The sequence below is a fragment of the Oculina patagonica genome, chromosome 2, assembly GCF_052425735.1.
Source record: "Oculina patagonica isolate OP01 chromosome 2, crgOcupat, whole genome shotgun sequence".
In the NCBI taxonomy this organism is placed as follows: Eukaryota; Metazoa; Cnidaria; class Anthozoa; order Scleractinia; family Oculinidae; genus Oculina; species Oculina patagonica.
The window spans coordinates 16,852,440-16,871,036 of NC_135759.1; the positions used below are offsets into that span (position 1 = coordinate 16,852,440).

Here is an 18,597-nt window from a genome sequence, read left to right on the forward strand (position 1 = left end):
GTGCTCATTTAAGTTGTAAGAGCGGCCTACAATTGAGAATCAGCTTAGCTTTAGCTGCATGATTGATTTAAAAAAAAACTTGAAATCGCGGCCCCCACTCAGCCAGTCAGATCCAAACAGTTATCCACACCCAAATTAAATGCGCTTTTTCTCGCGGATGGCATGGTTATACCTGTGTTTCTGACTTCGAACAGTGATTTGTGCTGACGGCCACACGATCGCAAAGTAAACCGGTCAAGTCTCGTAGAATGTACTCGATTCCCGTGTTAGTTACCGTATTTACTCGATTTAACGCCGCCCTCGAATAAACGCCGCATTTTAGAACGCCGCATCATGATGCGACATTTATTCAAATTATAGACTCAAAAAACAAATGCAGCAATAATCAAGTTTGAGCAAGCCTAAAATAATTATTTTCTTTGATTGCAACAATGTTTTAAGATATTTGAGATGAATTTGAGACAAGCAATACTCCATTAAAGTTCAAATGTTCAGTTACCATGCTATTCTTTGCAAGAAATAAATTGTATTTTAAATAAACGCCGCCCTCGAATAAACGCCGCACTCGAATCACGAAAAATTTAATAAACGCCGCGGCGTTAATTCGAATAAATACGGTATACTCTGCTGCGAGGAGTTGGAAAATAAAACAATGAATATTGATTAATCATAATGATAGTAGCCTGCGAATACAGCAGCCTCTCGTAGCTCTCGCTACTATTCGCAGGCTATAATGATAGTAGCCTGTGTTTAACTGAGTCTGTTTCTCGTCGTCAGAGCTACTCGGAGTTTAATGTCGCCGAACGAACACGTGACAAAAAACGGAGGTTCTGGGAACAAAAATGGCCAGGCGGCTAAAGAAAACGGCAAGTTCTGGGGACAAGGATGGCCACGTGACTGAAAGAAACACAGGCTCTGTGGACGAAAATGGCCATCAGTCGGTTTAACTCCCACTCGCTTTTGCAGCGTAGAACGACAGGAGTACTTCAGGTGTCGAGAACTATATATAGACAACGAGCAGTCCTTCTTTTGTCTAAGCTCTAAGTGAAGAGGCGCATTTTGCCACACATTTTCTTGTGGAAAATTTTTCCTCTCGCTTATTTTAAGCTTATCACCCGAGGTCAACTAAGTGAAAAGAGGGACATTTTTCTTTCTGGAGCAAGATCGTGACGAACAAGCAAAACAAATATGGGGAAAGAACTAGCCTTTGTGTAGGCTTCGAATAAAAACACGCGAAACGGACTGTGAACCTGCTGCCTGCCGAATGGGTAGAATAACATTGGAGCCAACCTCGTTCCCAGGGCTTTTCCCTTGGTAATTTGGAACAAGCGTTCCAAATCACCAAGGGAAAAGCCCTGGGAACGAGGTTGAGTATTTAGGGTTTACGCATCCGGAATAATGAATAGGTTGAAAAGTCAGGCCCACGGGATAACGAAACAATAAATATCCATATGTTTTGGAAAATTATCGCATAAACGAACGTACTTCATGTTTGATGTATCTTCTTGTACAGCGTTTTTTTTTAAGCTCTTTAAGCACTCAGTGGCTTGAAACGGAACGTAAATTTTCTTCTTGCAAACACCTTTCCAAAATTCGGGTTGATACTACAGACTGAGGGCGTTACTTCACTTTTAGCAGTCTCCCTTTTCCTTGGTTCTCTAGTTTCCCTTACGGGTGAGAGGTAGCCGCGCAAAAACTGGGGGTGATCTCTCACCTCTACTGAGTGCTTGAAATCTATTTTACTTTTCACTCTTTGATGCCTGGTGATCTTGAGTGCCGGCGTTTGTAAATCTAGCAGGAGGTAGAACAGCCGGGACCTGTCATGGATCATGGATTATTGACAAAACGGTTAAAACCGAAAAAGCAAAACAGAATTGATCACATGCACGAGCGAAAAGTTGAAATGTTATTATTCTTAAATCGCCAATGCTGGAATATACTTCTTTTCATATTATGTTTTGCCTATTATTTGATTCAATGTTCTCGATTAGTTGACCTTTGGCCTGAAAGAAGCCGTAACACAAAAACTAAGGTAGGTTATAATTGGGGCAGTGAGAGCGCAAAGGTGAGAGCGCTCGCCTCCCACCAATGTGGCCCGCGTTTGAATTCTGAACCCGGCTTCATGCATAATATGTTGGTCGAGTTTGTTGATGGTTTTTCTCTGGGTTCCTCGGTTATCCTTCCTCCACAAAAACCAACATTTCTAAATTCCATTTCGATCTTTCACAGGGCCACCCCTTTAATAACAGTACCCTTCACGCTAATGGGTTATCCTGTCTAAATATTGGAAATTTGTTTATATGCATTTATTCATTCATTTAATAACTTATTACAGTGTCATCAGCAGCAATGCCAAAATGGACACACAAGTTGGTTTATTACAGAACGTTTTGGGCGTTCCTCGTGTTAGTTTGTAGGGGATTGTTTCTACTTCATCTGCACTTCTACTGTTGCGTCGTGGAAATGGCTACTCCACGTGCTGGTGGCCACAGCGTTCAGTCGAGAAGCCACCACAATGAAGGAGAAATGTTAAGTAGACGGGGTGACCCGAACCAAGCTGGAAGCAAGAGCCGCGACAGTGACCTTGAAGAACACATAAAACTGAAATTAAACCCTGGCGCAAATGTCAATGCGACTTCAGTGAACCAACGCAATACGGCAGCAAGAAAGTCCTCGTGCAAAGAAATACAGAAAGAGCCAAGTTTTCGCGAAATTGAAAGTGGGACACTTCTTTACTCAGCTTGGTTTGATGATCGGAAATCTCAGCGATACATACGGGTTTTAGTGTTGACTTCAACAAGAGATCCTCTTCCGTCACTTATTTGCCACTTCGAAATTTCTGCTTCAAAACAAAAACGTATACCATAGTAGGGTTTCGTACTATCAACACAGTGGAAATCACTTCATGCAGTTTGGATGCTTCATAGCCTCTTGTCCTCTTCCGTCAGAACTCGACAGAATACCCTGTTTTGTAAATATCTCCACAAGATCTCACAATAAAAGCTCTTACACGGTTGTATTACCTGTGGGTTTTATCAGCCATGAACACAATGTCGAGAAAGTAAGCCGCGGGCAATACGGAATTTGTATACCTCCTTTGCATGGTGAAATATCGGTCGACAAGTTGATCGAGTTTTTGGAACTCTCGCAAATTTTAGGAGCTTCACATTTTACATTTTATAACTTGGATATGTCTGATGAGGTACAAAAAGTGTTGAATTATTACGAAGATAAAGGGTTAGCGTGCGTTCTTACGTGGAATTTACCTTCTTATATCGGCAAGTATGATATCCATTATTTTGGACAGACACTGTCAATTATGGACTGCTTGTTCCGATCTATGAGTCATCTTGACTTTGTGGCGTTCAATGATTTAGATGAGTTTATTGTACCTCTTCAGCATGAAAATATAACCTCTTTTCTGGAGCAAAACCACAAAGGAGAACATTGTGGCCATTGCTTTGACAGCGTGACTTTTGACCCTTCAAGAGAAGATTTGCAGATCTCGCGATTTATGACGCAACGGATCTTCCATCGTACAAAAAAGCCTACTCCGTTTTGGAACAAATGTATTATTGATCCGCGAAAAATCTTCGAGCAAGGAATACATCGTATAATAATGCCAATCGAAGATAGTTACATTATTAATATAGTGGATTGGAGTATAGCGCGAGTTTTTCATTACAGAAATTGTGATGATACACATGCTCTTATGCACTGTTCTGGCGGCTTTAAAGAAGACAAAACCATGCAGAAATTCGGAGCGCGTTTAAAGCATAATTTTCATATCATAAACCGTCTTCTTACTACAGCTAACAGAAACAAACTTAAGAAAATTTTTATGTAGAAGTGTTGTGACCCGGTCGATTCCGGTACAGTGCAATTCTGCAAGTGACTAAAGTTGTTTAGACAGATTCCGCTCAACTCAAGCATGCAATCAGTGCAAAAAATTAACTTCAATAATAATAGTAAAAAAATACTAAATAAAAAATACTCCCTTACAGGTTTTGCTTTGAAGTTTCTTAATCGTTATTTTATCTTAAATAGATAACTTTATTTTATCCCTTTATTTTATCAAAAAGAAAAAAAAGAAAAAAAAAAATACCCACCAACGCAAACAAGTGTATCGAGCTATCGAGCCTGCGATCACTATAAGTACTCGTAGATACGTCATGTAGTTAACATATAGTGGTTTGACTAAATCCCATATAAGGAATACATAGGAGAGGATACACAGCACTAAACAGCTGTACATGGCCATACAAAAGCTATACATGTCCCTACCTAGCCGTACATATCTATACACCGCTATACAAGGCCGTAAATAGTCCTACATAGCCGTACATAGCCCTACATAGCCGTACATAGCCGTACATAGCCCTACATAGCCCTACATAGCCCTACATAACCGTACATAGCCCTACATAGCCCTACATAGCCCTACATAGCCCTACATAACCGTACATAGCCCTACATAGCCCTACATAACCGTACATAGCCGTACATAGCCGTACATAGCCCTACATAGCCCTACATAACCGTACATAGCCGTACATAGCCGTACATAGCCCTACATAACCCTACATAGCCCTACATAACCGAACATAGCCCTACATAACCGTACATAGCCCTACATAGCCCTACATAGCCCTACATAACCGTACATAGCCCTACATAGCCCTACATAGCCCTACATAACCGTACATAGCCGTACATAGCCGTACATAGCCTTACATAACCGTACATAGCCCTACATAGCCCTACATAACCGTACATAATAGCCCTACATAGCCCTACATAACCGTACATAGCCCTACATAACCCTACATAGCCCTACATAACCGTACATAGCCCTACATAGCCCTACATAGCCCTACATAGCCCTACATAGCCCTACATAGCCCTACATAGCCGTACATAGCCGTACATAGCCCTACATAGCCTACCAACGCAAACAAGTGTATCGAGCTATCGAGCCTGCGATCACTATAAGTACAAGTACCTCGTGACCAGGCTCTCTCTACCATGACAATCTTTGTTGTTCGTTTCCCATCGTGATCCACATATTTTCCTGTTTGTGCTGAAAAACTGCTCCAGAATTATGAGAAAATACAAATCTTCTCACAGGAAAAACCAGAAGTTGTTCGTTCGGTTTCATAGTTGATGAATTTTCAATCAGAAATTTGCTAGCTGGCTAGCGGCGGTATACATGACAACGAAGCCACAATATTCACTTAACACAAGTCACAACATCTGCTCTTGAGTTCACGTGAAGAGAGCTAGCTGCAAGCTTAAACATGGGAGAAGAAGCTAAAGGAGCAGGAAAAGACGTTATAAAGCAAACGCAGAAGAGCTCGAACGAGTTGTACAAGTACGTCGATTTGAATGGAGGCGGGAATCTTGTGGAAGCTTTTAGGAGAGCTCAAGCGACGAAAGATTTCACCGAAGTCGAACAACTCATCGAGGGTTTTCGCGAAAAGTTTTTATACAACAGAGGTGCTGGAAAGGACATCGATATAGGAGAGCTTGTTCAGTGGAGAAAACAGAGCCGTGTGGATGAAGAACCATCCAAACGAGATAATGCTTTTGTTTCTTTCTTCACGAAATGTACTAGCCGTGTTGAGAATACTATCGAAGCTGTTGGAATTGATAATTATGCGTTATCAGAGAACACTGGTGGGTAGATTTTATTCTATTTATAAATCATTTATTTTGTGACATCACAAGGATTCATTTTATAATATTCTTTAAGAAATACCTCAAACATCCAAAATGTACATAAAATGTAATTATGTTCAACTTATCTAATGCCATAAGCTTCTAAATAGAGGCTCATAAGCTTATGTCAAGGGTCAAATTAAGGTGATTCCACGGTATTGCATTGCGCATCCTTGCTGCGCATACGTTTTCGCGTCATTTAGCGCGCGCACGAGCGCGCGCGCACACCGAACACTACGAGATTCCCTTCAGCCTACGCTCGGTAGGGAAAGAAATGGTCGTTTTCTCTTAAACGAGCACGGTGACCCCCCTTTTTTATTGCATTAATTTAAATGCCATACGGTTGTCTATAATATTACGCGATTTAAAGAAAAGTTTAAAATTCTACATTGAGATATTTTAATTTTAATGCCGTAAAAAACACGTTTTTAGGTAGTGCCGTTAACGTGCGCACAAAGCAAAATCTTTAATTTCTTTCGTTATCTTAATTCCTGTACAATAAGAATAGTTTTTAATATAAGATCAAAGTCTATTTTGTTGAAATAGACTAATACTTTAATGCAAAAATGATTTTTTTCTAGAAACAATAGTTCCCCATTCGAATTACTAGGGTTCCTAATATATACCTCGCGGGTCGTATATTTACTATAATGCCCATCCATTTTACACAAAAACTAGCGCGGTGACCCCCATTTTTTATTTCATTTTTTTAATGCTCATAACATAATTGTAACCTGGACCAAGTTTCAGAAAATTTTTAATACTCCTTCTATTTCAGTGGAATCACCTTAACTAGCATTAAAATCCTTGTTTCTGATCCTTGTTTCTAAAAATCTCGAGCATGATCTCTTGGGGGTCCAATTACAGGTGCCCAATTAAGTTGGATGCACTCGAGCTTAGGGGGCCAATTACATGGCAAATTTCAATTCGGGCTGAAATTTCAGCCCGGTTTGCCAGGCAAACCGGAATTTTGTTGCGATCTCATGGCAAATTTCAGACCGGGTTAAACGCCTTTAAAACTGAAAACTTATTGTGGCTGCCATTTTCTTTCGTTGAAAACCATCACTGCACATCCCTTTTAAGCTCACTTTTCAGCCCAGGCTGAAATTTGAATGCAATATTACATAACGTTTTTCAGCCCGTTTGCCTCAGCTGAAATTGCCAGCTCGGTTTTATTTTCCGCCTTGGATGAAACTTTCTTCATGTCATCGCAAAAATCTTTTTGAGAACATCTCTTCAGGAAGCTGAGCTGAAATCTCAGACCGGGAAACTGGGCTGAAACTTGCCATGTAATCGGCCCCTTAAATGGGGGTTCTTTCCTGTCATTTCCCGCCCCAGTCCATTAAAAAGAGTACCCCTCAGACAAGTTTTAACCTCATAATTTGTTATTGAACTGATTGATAATTTAGTAATTGGATCTTGCATCTTGCAATTCAGAGAGTAATCATGCTTGTAATAATTATTAATGTAACTCTACTGATTACTTCTCATTTAGTGATTCAAGTGTTAGCCATTTGATATCATTGAATAAGAGTTCTTTTCGTTGTTTTCTTCTCTACATGCGCTATAGCCAGTACAACACGGCCTGTTTACTGGGATATCAACCAGCGTGCGGCTGTAGGAGAAAACATTCTTCACTTGTGCTTCCTGAATGCTACTGAAGTTCACTATGAAATCGGCAGGCTGATAATAAAAAAGTATCCCCAACTTGTCAATGATATTTATCTCAGTGATGAGTTTTATGGTAAGATGAGTGGTACAATCATGATATAAATAAAGCCACTACAGCTGTATTATACAAAGTTAAGTATGCTCTGAAACCGCTTCGTATAAATTTTTTTTTTACTATGCAAAATTGAGTTATAAGGATTTAAAGCCAAACTTAAGGGTGTTTTTAACAGGTTATATTGTTGCTATAGTAACCAGTGATGTCATAAAAATAACCACAACATATTCACCAATCATTGGGCATTTATTTGATACCATTATTGTATCATCAACTGATAAAGATTTGTAGTACTAACCCGTTAAAGTATAAGAGCTGGAAAGTGCTGGAAACTGTTACCAGCCACCTTAAAGGGGACTGTGTCACAGGGATTTTCACATATTTTTGATCTTAACTGTTCTGAAATTAGTGGTAGGCAACTAAACCCTAAAATAAACATTAATTTGTGGATAGAAATCAAGCTAAGGCTATACAAATCAATAATTATTTTTAAGACACACGGAAACAATTTGAAAACGTTTGGCTTTTTTTAAAATTGCTTTCCGTTTCCATCTGAGCCATCCGCAGCCAAAGATGTTTGTTAACAGTTTCAGTGCTCTAATATAGCAATTTTTAATAAAAATATTCTATTAATTTTTGGTTTCCTGCGACACAAATATAAATTTTGGCAGTTCAAAAATTAGTTAAAATCCATGACATAGTACCTTTAAGTGAGCACTTAAGTTGATGTTATATGCAACCAGATCCAGAGGTACAAATGTAATAACATTGATGATTTCTGAATTTTATATATAATAATATACATACAAAAATTTCTGCATGCTCATTGGCTGAGAGCACGTCAATTAATCCCAAACAGTGCAGAAAGTTGAAATTGAGCGCAAAAAGTTGAAATTGAGTGCAGAAAGGTGAAATTAAATTGATTGACAGGAAAGTAGGAAAGTGCGCCAAAACAAAATGGCGGCCCATGTCGGAGTGTTTGAGAGAGCAATAATTGAGCAAAAACATAACGATTCATAAAAGGTTTGACCGATTTAACGAAAGTTATAAGTATATGAACCAAAGTACTAGGAATTGGATGTTTGTACAGCACAAGAGAGGCTTTACGAAACTACGGAAAGCTGCCAATCGTGGATTTTCTTACGCGACGACTCGTAACTCATAAATTAAAGACTACAAATTGCACTCGCCCTACGGGCTTGTGCAATTTGGTTAGCCTTTGAAAAATTTACTCGTGCTGATTTATCCCAAATTGCACTCGAAATCATGCGATTACCTATACAAACACATACAGGTAATAATGTTGTTATTGACTGGTAACTACAAATTATGATGTTTTCAGGGGAAAGTACCCTGCACATGGCGATAGTGAATGAGAATCAAGCCATGGTTCATTTCCTTTGTAAGCATGGTGCTGACATTCATGAGCGAGCCTATGGGGCTTTCTTTTGCCCAGAGGATCAACGAAAATCAAGAAAAGACCATCCCAGTAAAGTGGAAATCATTCTTAGTGAAGAGACCAATTATGAAAGGTGAGTGTAAACACTAAGAAAAGTAACATGTTAAGTACATGTCAAGTAATGGTACTGTCTTATCCAGGAATAAGAATAACAGGGTTTTTAATTCTTGATATATCTTAACATAGCATTGACAAGAAGCCTAACTTGGGGCTTTTTTTTTTTTTTTTTGTAGCACACTGCTAAATCTAACAGTGCAATTACTAAATAACACTATTCTTTCATTCACCCCATCAATATGCCTCTTTACTAAGATAATCTGTTGAATAAAAAGACGCATGTACTCAGGGTCGGCAAGGGGTGTAAGTGGGGGGTAAAATTTTTCCCTTCAAAATCATGCAAAATACCAACATTTGGAAAAACACAGTATACTTTAAACCCACAAAAGGCACAATTTTAGCATAAAAATACTGTATATCCAATTTAAAATCCCCTGGACTGGTATACTGTATACCTAGGAACCCTGACTGACCCTGTGTACTGGGTCATGTAGTGTATGCCTAGTGCATGACTTTGACTCATGGAATGTTGGTGTCAAAATTAATATCATAAACAAAGTATCAAAATTAACTCTGAAATGGATGGCAAAAATAATGTTGGACATTGTTAAAAGCTCTGAATTTATTTTCAGTAAATCATTGCTTGTTTTTTGTATGATGAAGTTAACCGTTCTAACACAGGGGACCCAAACGCTGTATTAGTTATACATAATCTTAAAATAAAAATGTTCTTATTTACCTGCGTTACGGTGTCTTTTTTTGGCCGGTTTGGGGGCGATTTGAATCAGAGCGAAGGCGGTTTACGTTGCGAGTTTCAAACAATTGGTCTGTCGCAATGTCAACACGACGCTCCTCAAGTTTCAATTGTTATTAACTCAAGTTACTAACACCATTAACTATTAACTGTCCTCAAGAGGAGTTTCGTGTTTCAATTTAACGGTCACGAGAAGAGAAGAGAGACAAGGGGTGAAACTCATTACGAACAGTCGTACAATCATTCTGTGACTTCAGTTGATGTGACCAGTCTCACGCGTGGATATGCGCGGCGATTACCACGACAAGCGAAAATCATGGTTCAAATCCATTTAATTTCAATGTTGTTCACTAATGAGTATTTGAATTTCCGATCTGTTTCGCTCGGCTTTTTTCGAGATAAAAAAGCACATTTATGAGAACAAGTAGAACATATTTTAGCTTTTGTAAGCTTACCTTTTGCTCCCGGGCGTGATTATAGAAAGTAAATTAGTGAATAAGCAGCGAATAAACATTTCTCCTTTCAATGTTACAAAATTTTGAATTTTGGATTAACGGTTTTAAGATACTAGAAACGGATGTCGCCTCTTGTTATCCTGGCTTAAATCAATACTCACATACCCACTGTTGGCAATTCATAATCCACAGTGTAAGTGGAAAAATTACATCCATTAGCAATCTTATTGAGGGTTACCAAACATGTTCTATGCGACGATGTTACATTTACTCTTTCTTCTTTAGACATTTGCTGGTCCATCCACGCAGATAACAAAGAAAAGAAAGATTTCGGAGACCTACGAAAATACTAAACAATTATTGGATGAGGTTTTTGTGATATTCGGAATAATCAAGGTCGAGGTAAGTGTTATCAGCCGAAGCCGAAGGCTGAGGCTGATAACACTTACAGAGACCTTGATTATTCCGAATATCACATAAACCGAATCTAATAATTGTTTTATTATACAGTGTTTTTCTGGAAAAGGAAGCAATGACAAACGATTTCAACCTGTTTCAAAACTTGTGCTAATTCCGGCTGGTCGTCCTACTAAATCGTGAAATAGTTCCTTCCCAATTTTTGTTAGTCATTCTGTGTTTTCCGAGACTTTATTGTCAGCAATTTTTGAACTTTGATCAAACTATTTCTCGGTTGAAGAAGTGAATCAAAGAACTATGATTTCCTTCGCCGCCAGATGCCTGACACATTGCTCTTGGAAATCATGCATTGCGCACGCAACCTACAGATTAGCGAATAATCTGCTAGCAGATTATTCACTAATCTGTAGGTTGCGCGGGGTTGCGCGGATTCCCAGAATTAGCTGTAGGCTCTTAGCCAATGAGAAGACAGCTAGTGACTACAATGTATAATAATCTTATTTAGCAGTCCACACTGACCCCGCACTGACAAACAAGGGTGAAATTTATCATATAATCACTTCCGGTCAAGTCAAGTGTAGTCACAGATCGGACGAAAAGCCACATCATAAAACAACCCAAAACTAATTGGGAAAAAGGGGGTCGAAACAAACAACACTAACTTGACATGAATATTTAACTTTCATTTAACCGATCGGTAAAGTTTTGGCAGATTTTGTTGAGTAACAAGAGAATTACACCTCAAATTCAAACTACCCTGATTTTTAGTTTCATCCCTTGTCTCCTTCTCTCTTCTCTCCCGCGAGGCCAGAGTTAATAGTTAATAATAACAATAAATGAAAACTTGAGACTTGTTGTATTGACATTGCAACAGACCGATTATGCGTAAACCGCCTTCGCTCTGATTCAAATCGCCCCCAAACCGGCCAAAAAAAGACAGGTAAATAAGAACATTTTTATTTTAAGATTATGTTAAACTAATACAGCGTTTGGGTCCCCAGTGGTTCTAAAAAAAAAATTCTTCTTTAATCTCTTTCTCTGATTTTTCCATTATTTTGTTTTTAATTACACACTTTGACACATCATTTTGTGGAGGGTGACAGGTGGGTGGGAGCCTGGGACAGAAGGGGTGGGAAGCGGGAGAAGGGAGGACAGAAAGCGGGAGAAGGGAGGGCGGGAAGCGGGATTCCAAAGGTGGCGGGAACCGGGAGAAAACGAGTAAAATTTCACAACATTTCGTTGTATTTTGCAATCGATATTGGACAAAAAGGAGAGAAGGGCTATGGAAAGGCAAGGGATCGGGAGGCGGGAGTAAAAAATGCAGGAAGCAGGAGTAAAAGGCACAAGAGGTGGGAGGTTCAGACCCCCCTGTCCCCCTCCACTATTTTTTAAGTGTGCATATTTGTGTACCCACTTTTTTTACAGCAACACATACTGGGGAGAATATCCACTGTCATTTGCGGCAAGCCTTGGCTTGGAGGATATGGTGCGATACTTGTTAGCTAGAGGGGCGTGTCCCAACAAAAAGGATACAAACGGCAACACTGTCTTACACATGATGGTTATACATGATAAGATGGTATGGTATTAATAAACTATTAATAATAAATGCTGTCTTTTAGTCTGAGTGGCTACTGATATTTTTAATGAATGATTTTTTCTAAATTGAAAGTTGTGAGGTATTATTGCGATTGTTGGCTTTGACTACCTTATTGTTACTTATTTTCGCGGGAACTTAATTTCGCGAAAATGGAACGGGCATATTTCGCGGGACTTAATTTTCGCGATTAGGCCAAAAATACGTAATTAACATAAAAAATACAATAGAAAATGTTGGAAATAAATTTTCGCGGGTCTTTAATTTCGCGATTTTTAAAAAATCGCGAAAATTAAGTCCAGCGAAAATAAGTAACAATAAGGTATATTCTAATGGGACACAAAGATGCTTTCATTTGTATTAAAGGACCGTAGTCAGCCACACCTTCGTTTTTGTTTACATAAGAGAGTTTAGGTACTATATTTTACCCGGAGCGTTACTAAATGTACACTGTAAGAGGTCACTGTAAAACTGTTAAAGCATTAAACAGACTTCCAGTAACACAACATACAGCATTGCAATAAGATTTTGCTTTACCATACAATTTTCATAATTTTGATGTCATCGAAAAATTATGGCGGAGGCTGACTAGGCTCCTTTAATGTTAATTTTTGAATTAAAGAACTTTGTTCCGGTACTTTAATATAATTTTTAAAAATGTCATTTGAAACATTTAATTGCACAGCTTGATTTAAGTGTTCTATAAATTTATAACATGTAGCTTGGCTTTTGTTGCACAGAATCAGTCTATTTACCGTGTGCATGGTATCAAATATTGCCAGTTATATTGTAATAAAAAAAGTAATGTAATAATAACCACTGTTTTAATTGTGTGATGATTTTCAGGACATGTATGACCTCATATTGGATTATGGCTGTCACTGTGGTCAGTGTGATAGAAAACCACTCACAGATATCGAGAACAACTTGAAATTGACACCGCTAACACTTGCTGCCAAACTTGCTCGAAGAGAGGTACATGTACATATTTTTCTGAAACTTTTTTGGACAAAAAGACAACAAATGTCAGCGTTACATTATGATTTTCTTTAAGATCACTTATCATTGTATTTTCTGCCACTTTTACTGTAAAAAAATACTGCAAATTTGTTTGGAACCAAATGTGGTCAAGTTGTAAGCTTCTTCGTTGTTGGTGATGCTTCTCATACTCCAAACTACAAAAAAAAAATGCTACATGACATGTAACATGTAGGGAAGAGTGTGACTGGAGAGTGGCCGATTCCCTCTATGGCGCACGCCTGCAGAGAATCACTGTAGTTATATTCATTGTTGCTAAGTCTGGCGCAACCTTGTGCATGGTTTGACCAATACAACTACCATGATTCCCTGCAGGCGCGCGCCATAGAGGGAATCTGGCATTACTGTCCATTTGCCAAGCAGGTTCCAATTCAAGAATTCAAGAATAAATTGTTTATTAACTTTTTGTGGTGGCAATTAAGAGTTTTCATAAGAATGGTACCTGGTGTTTGAAGGAGCAGTCACCCAGACATTTTAGGCTACACAACCCTTTGAAGGAGCAGTCACCCAGACATTATTTTTAGGCTACACAAACATATATACTGGTAATTTGGGCTTGGGTTAAGTTATGTCAAGGCTTGTTCCTTGGCTGAAATGATAATTATTATTAAATAATGATAGTGTATGGTACTAAATAAATAGCTGATTTCATAGGCATCATTCAAAAAATAATTCTCTTGTTTGTGCGACAGATGTTTGATCACATTCTCACTCGTGAAAGAGAAGTGTTTTGGCAGTATGGTGAAGTGACGTGTGCTGCATTCTCACTCAAAGAACTTGACACAGTAAGAACATTTTTTACTTCTTGAGCACTGGTTGCAGTACATGTACTTGTGTGGAAGACATGGTAGTCCAATGGTTTAAGCATGTCAATTCTGGGTCATTGGGTTCAGCTACTGTCCTGTTCAGTAGACCTCACACCCAGGAGTATGATATTCTGTACTGGCAAACTGTTGGGACAATAGTAGCAGCAATACTCCTAGACCCTAAGTTATGCTATGGAAACTGGGATAAGCTCTAAGAGTCTGGGTCACTTTGGTCCAAGTACAGATTTAGGTAACTAGGTACATGTAGTTTCAACTGTATACTGTATATTTATTACTAACATTGTATTTAACTTGAGAGCTCTCAGTAGTTACTGTATATTTATTACATTGTATTTAACTTGAGAGCTCTCAATAGTTTTACTTTTCAGAGTTTACTCTTTGGTTTCTAATTTCTTTCCAAACTCTCTTTGAAAACCTTGTAATTTGAAATGTAATTATTTGAAAAGAAGAAAAGGGGGGATCATTAATTGTCAGTTTTGACAAAGGGGTCTATGACAAGAACAGGTAATCACTGCTTGCCTCCTTGATAAAAAACTATTTGTTATGAAAAAGTGGTAAGACTGTGCATTAACACAATGTACATTGTATGAGAGGCACAGTGGCCTAATGAGTAGTGCGCTGGACTCTAGTTCAAGCAGCCTGGGTTTGAGCCCTGGCTGCAGTCACTTTGTTGTGTACTTGGGCAAATTGCTCTCTCAGTGCCTCTTTCCACCCAGGTACATGTAAATAAGTAAGGGCAAATTAAATGCCGGGGGATAACCCTGTTATTGACTAGCATCCCATCTGGTGGGAGAAGAAATACTTCAACTAGTCACTTAAATTAAGCTTAATGGAAACCAGAGGTGAGCGCCAAGCTTGTGGGTCACTAGGCTTGAATACAGACTTTACCAAGCAAGATGTGAATCTCGATGGTGGGCATTGATGATCCACACTCACTAAGAATTTCTCTTAATTTTTCAGCTGAGTTGTGATGGACACATAAATGCAAACTGTGCACTTAACATAATCACACATGAGGTAAGGGAGAGTCATAGCACGAGAATACATGAAGAAAAGAAGACAGCAAGGAAAAAAAGAAAAAACTAAAGGAAGAAAGAAAAAAAAAGCAAACTATTGAATAAACGAAGTGAACGAATAAATAAGTCAACCGACTGACCTACCGGCCAACCGACAGACCGACTGACCAGCAAACAAACAAAACAAAACAAAGGAACAAACAAGCATGTAACAAGTTAGGTTGGGAGATCATGAAGTTTTAAACTTGGACATTTATTATTGATCAGCAGAACAACAACATTGATTAGACTGCTTGAATTTTTTGTTTTTGTTTTTGCACCATTTCCACAGACTGTGCATACACTATAAGTTCCTTGTGCATCATAAATCAATGCCTGTACATCCAGTCACTCACTTCCTTAATCCTCATCTGTATGTCCCTTATATGAGGCTGTTGGTTATATATGCAGACTTTGTAAATAATTGGTATATTTTATTGTAGGAATCAGTACCACACTTGGCCCTCTTTGATGGAATCCTCAACAATTTGCTCAAAGAGAAATGGAATCATGCCTGCCGTTATAGGTGTGTCTCCCCTAATATTATAATGTGAAACTAGGAAAGAAGAAGTTTCAGCACATTATACTAATTGGTCTGGGAGGCACGGTGGCCTAATGGTGAGCGCGCTGGACTCCGGATCAAGCGGTCTGGGTTCGAGCACTGGCCAAGGTCACTGTGTTGTGTTCTTGGGCAAGACACTTTACTCTCACAGTGCCTCTTTTCACCCAGGTGTATAAATGGGAACCAGCGAATTTACTGCTGGGAGGTAACCGTGTGATGGACTGGCATCCCATCCTGGGGGGAGTAGAAATACTCCTAGTCACTTCACGCTACGGAAACTGAGATAAGCTTTTGCCTGATGGGCCACTAGGCTTATATGCAGACATTACCTATTTACCTTATACTAATTTGTATCAAGCAGTGAAAGAGCTGGCCAGCTATTCAGCAAGAGCGTCAATCATTGTTCAGTCAGTCAGTCAGTCAGTCAGTCAGTCAGTCAGTCAGTCAGTCAGTCAGTCAGTCAGTCAGTCAGTCAGTCAGTTCAGTTCAGTTATTTAATGTATAAGTCTAATACAATTTATGTCCTTATTCATATCTAGCCACCTGGTTATCACATGTAACTTGTCACAGCTGTATAATTTTTGATCTAAATTTTTTTTGTACTAACACTGTACTGTATCTGTGTTCTTGTCAGGTTTTATCAGCTTCTTGCCCTGTACATTCTCTTTCTCATTGCCTTCAGCATCGCTATACTCCTTCGTCCTCTTGAGGTAAGTTGAAGCATTTTTTTCTTAGCCATGCAGAAAAGCAAAAGTCATCCTTTTGAAGAACCGTGAACTGTATTTTCTGTTCTTACTTTGGATAGTAAAAAGGTTTTTTTTATTATTCATGCTCACTCAAAGATCCAACCCCCCAATGTAATTTTAGTCATTTAACATGTGTACATGCCTAACTAAGAGTTCAACATTTTTTTAAGTTATTTTTTCCTTGTTGTCCTTTTAGGACCTGGGCTGTTGGGACGGAACAAAAGACAATGCTTCTCTGTCCTTCACATTGGATAATTCCACTGGAATCTTTACGCTGGTTAATGGCACAGCTTGTGATCATTGCTTTCTTCTGAACACAATTAAAAATGATACTGCTCAACAGGTGTGTGATTTGTTGAAGTGTGTGACATTTTCAGGTGTGCTGTACTGAATTAGCAGAAAATGCCATTAAAATGGCAGTACCACAAGAATTTTTCTAAGTTTTTGTTTAATGTGGTTGAATGTAATTTAAGCTAAGTTAAACGCGAAACAATGCTGGTCAGCAGCCTACCCGTGTTTTGGTTATGCGTAGTGGGAGGGGGTTCTGCTAGGGGTCGCGTGGTTTTACAGCTCGGCTTCTGAGGTCAGCTCATTTTCACGTGCTCCTTTGCCGTTCGACTGTCTTTGGCGTCTTCTCCCTGCCCTCCCTCCCTCTCTGGTAAGTATGAGGTAAGTATCATGGTTCCACTGTGTATGCAGTGTGATGGTGCCTGGTGGTTGCCGCTCACAGGGTTGTCATGGTTACCCTACGCTCTCGGCTTTGTGCTCGAGGCTTCACCATCTTTCCAGGCACCATCCCCAAGCTCATCTATTGTTGATGAGTTTAAAACTATGATAGAATTACGTGGGTGCACTCAGTGATCAACAACATAACCTTTGAACAACCAAAAAAAGGCGTAAATTCTTTCTCCAAGGTGTGAAACTTCCAGGTAACACTGTCAAACTTGGAAATGTTGGCCTGACTTTTTCAAGTTTTAGGCCACTACTATTCTGTCCGTCCATAACCAAACCACCTTTTAAAAAATTCCAGGCATAGTACAGTACGTTTTAGCAAGGCCAGGCCACTATTAGTGGATGTCCAATTAATACCAACATCTTCATTGCATATTCAGTGACACTGTCACTTAAAAGATGTACTGTGGATGATGATGTAGCATGGGAGGAAGGAAGGAAGGGAGGTAGTTAGGAAGAAAGAGAGAAAAGGAGGGGGGGTAGGGTGCTCTAAGAGAGAGGGTAGTTAGGGAGGTAGGGAAGGATGGGAGAGAGAGAGAGGGAGGGAGAGAGTTATAAATCAATATTGTATCACCTGAATCTGTATTGGCTGCCAGTAAGTACATGCTCAAAATAAATTATTGCGTGAAATTGTCCTTATATCTGAATGCTGTTATCACTTTTGTGACATTTCTGTCTTTTCAAAAACACGAGACAAAAATATTAAAACAGTTGACTTGGCTCAGCGTTATCCAATGGTATGATCCATGGGAGGAATTAACTTAACAATTTTACATGTACACAGGTATACTCCAAATGCTGACAGGAACTATGTATTCACGGTCAATTTTCTGTGTTCTTTTTCAACAGGTTCGAGCTGCTTTTGAAATCTTGACCCTGCTGTTTGCATTTTTGTATATCGTTATCCTGATCCGAGAGGTGATCTTCCAGGAGGGACTCAAAACTGTTTTCTTTGACTTGGTAAGACTTTGAAATAAATATGACAGTGATGGGTTGCAGTACTATGCTTAGCGATTAGTTAAAAAATCCTGTGCAGTTTTCTCAGCCAACCAGAACTAGAGCTGTTTTCACTTGACTGTCGAAAGTAACTCACGTTTTGCTTTGGTTTTGCATTACAACTATGCATTGTGATTGGTTTAAAAAAAAATCCGCACCCCCTTTTTAGCCTACCAAAAGTAAAACCAAAATAATTCAATTGTGACTTGATATATATATTCACGGTCCATTTTCTGTGTTCTTTTGCAACAGGATAATTCAATTGTTTTCACTTGACTGTCCAAAGTAGTTCACGTTTTGCTTTGGTTTTGCATTACAACTATGCGTTGTGATTGGTTTTAAAAAAAATCCGCACCCCCTTTTTAGCCTACCAAAAGTAAAACCAAAATAATTCAATTGTGACTTGATATATATATTCACGGTCCATTTTCTGTGTTCTTTTGCAACAGGATAATTCA

General features: G+C 39.0%; 2 protein-coding genes across 2 annotated transcripts in view; both read left to right on the forward strand.

Moving 5' to 3' along the window:
• The first annotated feature begins 2,463 nt into the window (after positions 1-2,463).
• Positions 2,464-3,869, forward strand: LOC144642180 (beta-1,4-galactosyltransferase galt-1-like). Its single transcript, XM_078501164.1, is given in 2 exon segments — positions 2,464-2,865; positions 2,867-3,869. Coding segments are annotated over 2 exon segments (1,383 nt in total). The 3' UTR covers positions 3,848-3,869.
• A 1,167-nt stretch (positions 3,870-5,036) lies between these two features.
• LOC144642181 (uncharacterized) overlaps positions 5,037-18,597 on the forward strand; it is a 29,689-nt gene continuing 16,128 nt past the window's right edge. Inside the window, exons 1-12 of the mRNA XM_078501166.1 lie at positions 5,037-5,243; positions 5,278-5,676; positions 7,289-7,462; positions 8,787-8,976; positions 12,012-12,165; positions 13,030-13,158; positions 13,914-14,006; positions 15,009-15,065; positions 15,547-15,629; positions 16,300-16,375; positions 16,608-16,754; positions 17,993-18,103. Coding sequence (XP_078357292.1) covers positions 5,210-5,243; positions 5,278-5,676; positions 7,289-7,462; positions 8,787-8,976; positions 12,012-12,165; positions 13,030-13,158; positions 13,914-14,006; positions 15,009-15,065; positions 15,547-15,629; positions 16,300-16,375; positions 16,608-16,754; positions 17,993-18,103 — 1,647 coding nt within the window. The 5' untranslated portion in view covers positions 5,037-5,209. The remainder of the gene's footprint in view (positions 5,244-5,277; positions 5,677-7,288; positions 7,463-8,786; positions 8,977-12,011; positions 12,166-13,029; positions 13,159-13,913; positions 14,007-15,008; positions 15,066-15,546; positions 15,630-16,299; positions 16,376-16,607; positions 16,755-17,992; positions 18,104-18,597) is intronic.